At 45.9% G+C, this 7,489-nt stretch overlaps 1 protein-coding gene across 1 annotated transcript; it reads right to left on the bottom strand.

Moving 5' to 3' along the window:
* Positions 1 to 15: 15 nt before the first annotated feature.
* LOC129684787 (uncharacterized) lies at positions 16 to 7,483 on the bottom strand. Its single transcript, XM_055618038.1, has 2 exons — positions 7,319 to 7,483; positions 16 to 1,970 (listed from the first exon to the last, which is right to left on the bottom strand). The coding sequence occupies exon 2, from the start codon at positions 1,913 to 1,915 to the stop codon at positions 299 to 301; it is 1,617 nt and encodes a 538-aa protein (XP_055474013.1). The 5' UTR covers positions 1,916 to 1,970; positions 7,319 to 7,483; the 3' UTR covers positions 16 to 298.
* Between the last annotated feature and the right edge of the window lie 6 nt (positions 7,484 to 7,489).

The following is a 7,489-nucleotide window of genomic DNA, read 5'->3' on the forward strand; positions in this document are numbered from 1 at the left end:
AGCAGGAGACCGGCGCCACCTTGTAGTGGCGGGAGCGGCTCCCGACATCTCCCCCTTTTTTATTAATTAAAGGCCATTTCAACCAGAAAAATTAACACACCATGAGGTCACCGATCAGCCTGCTGAGCCAACAGCATCAGCGATCAAGGAGTTTACACAGTGTAGGAGACCCTCTGCACCCTTAGCCCCGTGCAATGGGAACCCGAGCCCTGGGGAGTGCAGAGGTCTGTCCAGAACAGCATCCCGGTGCAATGGGAACCTGTGCCCTTCAGGGGTGCCATAAGTTCTAGACAGAGTCTCAACGGTTGAGCAAGTTAAGCCAAACTTGGGGGGATGCCCCCTGTTCCACAGCCAGCATAGCCTGCACCATGGCCACATTTTTAAGATGTTGTTGTCTCTTGAATCTGCAGAGCAACCAAAAACAGAGGAGCAGTCCTGCAAACAGGGTTACTCCAAACATTCCCACTCCAACCCACTCCTTAAAATAGGAGAGGGCGGAGGACACCCAATTAAACAATCCTTGAGTAATGGAAACGTCTAGGCGAGTGGAATTAATTTGAACAATTGTTAGGCGTAATTTTCTTATTGTCTCATCAAATTCGGCGGACCAATTAGATTGCAGCAAACGAGACAATTCTATGGATAAATTTGCAGCCCTAGTAAACCTGTCATATGGAACAGAAGTTACACAAATTCCTGGTAATGTAGTTTCACATCCCAACTGAGCCAGCTGCCACAAAATCTCTAGCTGTTCTTGAACCAAATCAATACGTTGATTAACTATCATTAATCCTCCTTTTAACTGATTGTTCATGGAAGCCTGTATATCTATCGCTTCACTAACTGATGCTGACAAATTATTGAGGGTATGAGCCGTGGCAACCTGGCCATTTAATGCTAAGGCTGATATAGTCAGGGAGGCTCCAACCGCCGCAGTGGCTATAATAGCCACTATTGCTGCGGTGATACCAAAATCACGCTTTTGACGAAATAGGGCCAAAGAACTACTAGTCCTCACTGGAATAGGCAGAAAACGGGGCATGCGGGCTACAGTAGCCAAGTCATACTCACTAGCATTCCAACACAGAGCATAAAAACATCCAGTATAATTACAAACTGTCCAAACAAATGGAGGCCAAACACAAACTGGGGTGGGCTCCACCGACTTTAGTCCTCCTAATTCCGTCGCGGATATGGATCCAGGTCTGACATTTGCAAGCAGAGTGGTAGTAGCTGTCGCTCCACCCAAAATGGTGACCATGGGTGAGAGATCTGTGCAACTGCCACCAACACCACACAGCAGCCAAATATTAAAGGGATTGGTGGGGTAATTCCAGGGACTCATTTCGGTGTAATTTCCATACCCTTCCAAGGGTGAAAAGGTAAAGAGTCCATTTTCGAGCAGATGCGCTCTGCGACTCTGACAGCCCGTCCATGGGAAAATAATTGAAGAGTCCGCATGCCGGCCAGTGCAGAAGGGGGCGTACTGAGGTTGGTGCTTTCGTTCATTGCTCCCATAAGATGAACCGTGCTGTGGCCACCATCCAAAAAGGACCGTAGCATTAGCTGAAGATGTACGATTCCTGATGGTCTCTTTTCCTAACTTGGCATAAGAAAAATTTCCTAGCTTTATACATGAGTCAGCATGAGTCTGGTTGGTTGTAAAACAAAGACTGCCGTTATTTGGCTGGGTGTTGTTGTCTGGTATAGGGGCTATGTCCTGAGACATTGGCAAATATGGTAGCCCAATGGAGTCATTGGTGGTAAAGAAACGGGGGAAGACTTGTGCATCATACATGACTGGCATTGGTCGTGGGAATGTTGATAGGATCCCCCAGCGGATCTCCTGGGTCTCCACCTTCAGGTCCATCTGCACTCCGCTCAAGATCAGGACCAGGGTTAAGATCAGGCTCATCTTGCTTGACCACTCTGGTCAGCCGCGCTGGAACCCAAATCGGATTTTCTTGGTCCTGTGGGAAAACACAAACAGCTCCCCTGGATCTTATTAAAATAGGATCCGGTCCTTTCCATTGATTATCAAGCACATCTTTCCATTTTACCAGCTCATTTGAGGAGGCATGGTCAGCATGTCTGTCTGCAGCAGACCGCCCACACGAATCCAATTTCAAAAAATTTAAAGTAAATAAAGCAAGGGATATGGTTGCTTTCTGTCCCATTGTAATGGGGCAGAGTCCCCCCTTCTGTTTTTGCACATAAGTCTTTAAAACACCATTTGCCCGTTCTACCATGCCTTGCCCTTGTGGATTATAAGGCAATCCTGTTACATGATGAACTTCCATTTTTTGGCAGAACTGTTGAAAAACCTTAGATACATAAGCAGGGCCATTATCAGTTTTTAGCTGACGTGGCTTGCCCCAGGCTGCCCAGGCCTCCAGACAGTGGGTAATGACATGAGCCGTTTTTTCTCCTGACAGGGGAGTGGCATGAATCACTCCTGAGCATGTATCAACAGATACATGTACATATTTAAGTCTGCCAAAGGCAGGAACATGAGTAACATCCATCTGCCAAATATGTAATGGCTTAAGACCTCTGGGGTTGACTCCAATGTTGGGTGATGGCCGAAACTCCGCGCAACTGGCGCATTTTAAAACTATCTCCCGAGCTTCTGCGCGAGAGACGCCAAATCTCAGCCTGAGCGTATCAGCTGGAACATGATACAATTCATGAAAGGAGGTGGCATTTTTTACAGGATTTAATGCAAGACAAATTGCTCTGGTAGCCTTGTCTGCTAAATCATTAGCTCTTGTCATAGGTCCAGGCAACAAAGTATGAGCTCTCATATGCTGTATGAAGAAAGGATTTGCTCTATTCCTAATAATATGTTGTATCTCATCAAATAATATTGCCACAGTACTTTTAGAAGAAATCAATCCCACTGTCTCTAGAATTTTTACTGCTCCCACCACATAGTGTGAGTCAGAAACAATATTTAAGGGCTGAGAGAAGTTCCTTAGAACTTCAGCCACTACTGCACATTCAACCAATTGTGGGGAGGAAAATGAAAACTGCTTTTGAAATGATTGTCCACCCACAACATAACTCCCTATGCCAGTTTTTGAGCCATCAGTAAACACATCAATAGCCCCTACAATAGGTTGGCTTTGTGTAACTCTTGGAAAAATAAATGCATTAGTTAAAGAGAAGTGCAACAATGGATGTTTAGGATAATGATTATCTATATTACCAGTAAAGGTGCAGCGAAGAATTGCCCACACATCCAAAGTGGCACATAACACCCCTACTTGATGAGCGGTGTATGGCACAAAAATAGATGCTGGCTCACAGCCAAAATGAGTCAGGGCTGATTGAACACCCTTTAAGGCTATTTCTCCAACTTGAGTTGGGTAATGACTTAACACCTTTCCTGGAGATGTCTGAGAATGAATCCAAAGCAAAGGTCCCTGCTGCCATAGGACTGCGGTGGGTTGCTGTGGTGATGGGATAATGCATAAATGGAATGGACTGAAGGGGTCCAGCCGAGTTAAAGAGGCTTCCTTAAGCCTATCTTCCACCTTAGTTAATACTTCAGCAGCCTCCGCTGTAAGCTGCCTACTAGAGGTAATGGCTGAATCTCCTTCAAGGATGGCAAACAAAGGCCTAAGTTCTGCAGTAGTTAAATTCAAGTAAGGCCTTAGCCAATTAATATCGCCCAAAAGTTTTTGAAAATCATTAAGCGTGTTGAGCACATCTCTCCTAATGGTAATCTTTTGAGGTCTAATGCATCTAGGATAAATAGTTGAGCCAAGGAAATTACCGATCTCTCCCTCTTGTACCTTTTCAGGTGCTATGTACAAACCCTTTTGTTTTAGGTTAGCGGACAACATCTCAAATGCCTGTTGCAGTAATGCTTGCTCAGCATGGCATAGCAAGATGTCATCCATATAATGACATACCTTAATAGCAGGGAACCGATTTCTAACTGGCTGAATAGCGTTGGCCACATAGAGTTGGCACATGGTTGGACTATTGGCCATTCCCTGAGGTAAGACCTTCCACTGATACCTCTTATCAGGTTGTTCATGATTTACACTAGGCAAGGTAAATGCAAACCTAACTCTATCCTGATCGTGTAAGGGAATAGAGAAGAAACAATCTTTAATATCTACCATTACCAAATTCCAGTTCGCAGGAAGGGTAGACAACAATGGTAGGCCTCTCTGAATTGGCCCCATAACCTGCATTTGTTTATTTATAGCTCTTAAATCATGCAACAATCTCCACTTTCCAGATTTTTTCTTAATGACAAAGATGGGAGTATTCCAAGGTGACTGTGAGCACTCAATATGGCCATGGCTGAGCTGCTCTTGAACTAGCTGCTCAGCTGCTGCAAGCTTTTCAGAGGTTAAAGGCCACTGAGGAACCCAAACTGGGTCCTCTGTAGTCCAGGGAATGGGAATCGCCTCCTCAGTGGCCCCTAGGAAAAACCCAGGCCTGTTCTATCTTTCTTTTCCGAGGTTGGGATAGGGCTAGTGCGTCCTTGCAGGCATTTACCCAGTCCTTTACCTGGAACACATCCCATGTTCTTCATTATTTGTTGACTTTGAGGAGAGTATTCATTAGTTAAGGTAAAATCCAATTGTTGTAACACATCCCTTCCCCATAAATTAATGGGAAGAGGTAGCACATAAGGAGCGAACATGCCCCTTTTTCCTTCCTCATTTTGCCAATGCAAAGTCTTCGCACTCTTTTGAGGAGCATTTTCATATCCCAACCCTTGTAGGGATTGAGATGATAGAATAAGAGGCCATCGCGACGGCCACCAAGTTTTAGAAATTATGCTGGTATCTGCTCCAGTGTCCAATAGACCTTGAAAAGTTTTCCCTTCTATTATCAAACTCATCATAGGGCGTTCTTGCATACCCAATGACAAGAACATATGCTGTCCTCCCGAGGAACCAAAGCCTTTTTCTCCTCGAGTAGTTTTATCACTTGGGAAGTTCTGATGTAAACTGGGTAAGATCAAAAGTTGGGCCACTCTGTCCCCAGGCGAGATGGCACTAATCCCTCTAGGGGAGGAACATAACATTTGAATTTGTCCTGTGAAATCTTGATCAATGACTCCTGGATGAACTTGCAATCCTTTTAAGGTGGCAGATGAGCGGCCAATTATCAGTCCCACTGAACCCTCTGGCAAGGGGCCTGCTAAATCTGAAGGTATAGGCTGACATCCCATTATAGGTGTCAATACTGCTCTGGTGGTGGCACGCAAGTCCAATCCTGCTGATCCGGAGGTTGCTCTCCGGATGGAGTCATCTTCACAAACCCTTTTGATTGGTAGGGTGTCTGCTGGATGGCCCCATACATTTGTCTTGGGCCCTGGGGTCGGGGGCCCCTGTTCCCGTTTTTTGGCTGCTCAGTAGAGCGCTCCGGAAGGGGCCTCCCCTGATTGTCCTTAACAGACCTGCATTCATTTGCCCAATGCTTTCCTTTTTTACACCTTGGGCACAACCCTGGCTGTTTGACAGGCTGAGCATTAGGGGTCGCAGTTGGCGCCCGACACTGCCTTTTCATATGACCCATCTTTCCACAATTAAAACACTTTGCATTTGCAGCCTTCTGGGCTGATAATACCGCAGCTGCGATGCCCTGATTAGACAGTGGACCTCCTATCTCTCTGCACGCTTTCATCCAAGCGTTTATTCCTTTTCCTTTCCAGGGAGTAATGGCATTCCTACACTCCTTGGTACATTGCTCAAAAATTAATTGCTCCACAAACGGTATTGCGCCCTCAGGGTCCTCAAATATTCTTCCTGCTGCTTCCATCATTCTAGCCACAAAGTCTGAAAAAGGCTCTGTAGCTCCTTGTATAATCTTTGTCAAATTTCCGGTAACCTGTCCCTTATTTGGTAAACTCCTCCAGGCACGAACAGCTGCCTTGTTGATCTGTTGGTACACCTCAGCAGGATACATTGACTGATTAACAACCCATTGACCTTGACCTGTAAGCATATCATAATTCCATTGAGGGTGCTGATTAGTTGCATTCTGCCTAGCCTGAGCCATGCATAATTCCTGATAAATTGCTCTCCAATCAAGATATTGACCCATAGAGAGACATGCCTTCACGGTATTATTCCAGTCAGCAGGAGTCATAGCATCAGCAGCTAGCCTCTCTACCAATGCCAAGGTAAAAGAGGCACTGATACCATACGTCTGTACTGCCTCCACCAATGTCTTCAGTTGTTTCAAATCTAGAGGAGCATATTGCCTCTGATTTTGAGCATCTTCCCATACAGGAAATGCTGCTTGTATCTTTCTAACTTCCTTTTCAGGAATGCGTGACGGCCTTCCTCCTGATCCTGTGTGTTTTTCCACTTCCTCATAGGGAGGAGCTGTTGTACTGCACTTAAAAGCTACAGAGCCACGCCCAGGTGAATAAGGCGGGACGGGGCCATATCTCTCTTCCTCATATTTTGCAGCTTCCTCATCTAACTCTGCCTGCTCAGCAGGGTCAAGACCCGACTCCTCAGAGTCAGATGACTCCTGCTCATCCTCCCCTTCAGAAGAAGATGATAGAGTGCAATTTTTGAACTCAGTGAGGAGCGGATATAATTTAGGTTTTTTATCCTCATCTTTTTTTTTCTTGCGGGGTTGGTAAGAGTTGCAATCTTTTTGCCTTATCTTCAAGCTCCTCTTCCTTCTTTGCAAGTTGTGCTGCCCTTTTTTCTAACTTAGCTAGCTTGGTTAACACATCCTTGTTCTCATGACTTTTCTTTTCTTTTTTCTTAGAAGGCTTCTTCCTTTTATTAGCCTCTTTTACCCTTTTCAGCTTCTGATACACTATCCTGATGGTCTGACAAGACCCGCTGGCCTTCCTTGATCTTTTCCTTGCACCTCTCATCCTTAATGCACGATTTGAACAATTTATACAGTGGCCATACCCCTGGTCTTAGGGTCCCCTGTTCCTTTTCTCGTGTCAGATCCCCACTTAGCTTGCTCCATGATCCTTCCGTAAGGGACCCGGAGAGAACGAACCAGGGAGCCACTCGATCTACTTCTTTGAGAAAGTTCTGCAACACCCGATCTGGGACCTTAAGCTCCTTCTGTTTCAACAGCGCCCGCGCTGCTTCTAGAAGCGGCTTATTCGGATGGTTGCCCATTGCTCCTTTATCTACAGGGGAGGGTGTGGCAACTCAGTTATCTACTTGAGGATTACAGCCAAATTATGCAGTGTCGCAAAAAGGACGAATACAAACCGTATCCCGTTTCCCACAATTAAGACACAGACAACAGAAAAGAACGAAAACGAGACTAACAACGAGAAACGGAATCACCCAGACCACAGAAATCATACCTTGCTGAAAAGTCTCCGGAGTTTCTCAGGTCACTGGCTTGGATCCTCTTTCCGACGAGCAGTCGGGGTCCTCAAAGCTGTCCCTCTACCCGGGTTCGGCGGCTTCCCGGGTTTCGGCACCACTTGTCGCGCGCAGCCTTCGCCGATAAGGATGACGCGGCAACCGAGGAG

Source organism: Psammomys obesus, unplaced genomic scaffold, assembly GCF_907164565.1.
Source record: "Psammomys obesus unplaced genomic scaffold, mPsaObe1.curated_primary_1811, whole genome shotgun sequence".
NCBI classification, from domain to species: Eukaryota; Metazoa; Chordata; class Mammalia; order Rodentia; family Muridae; genus Psammomys; species Psammomys obesus.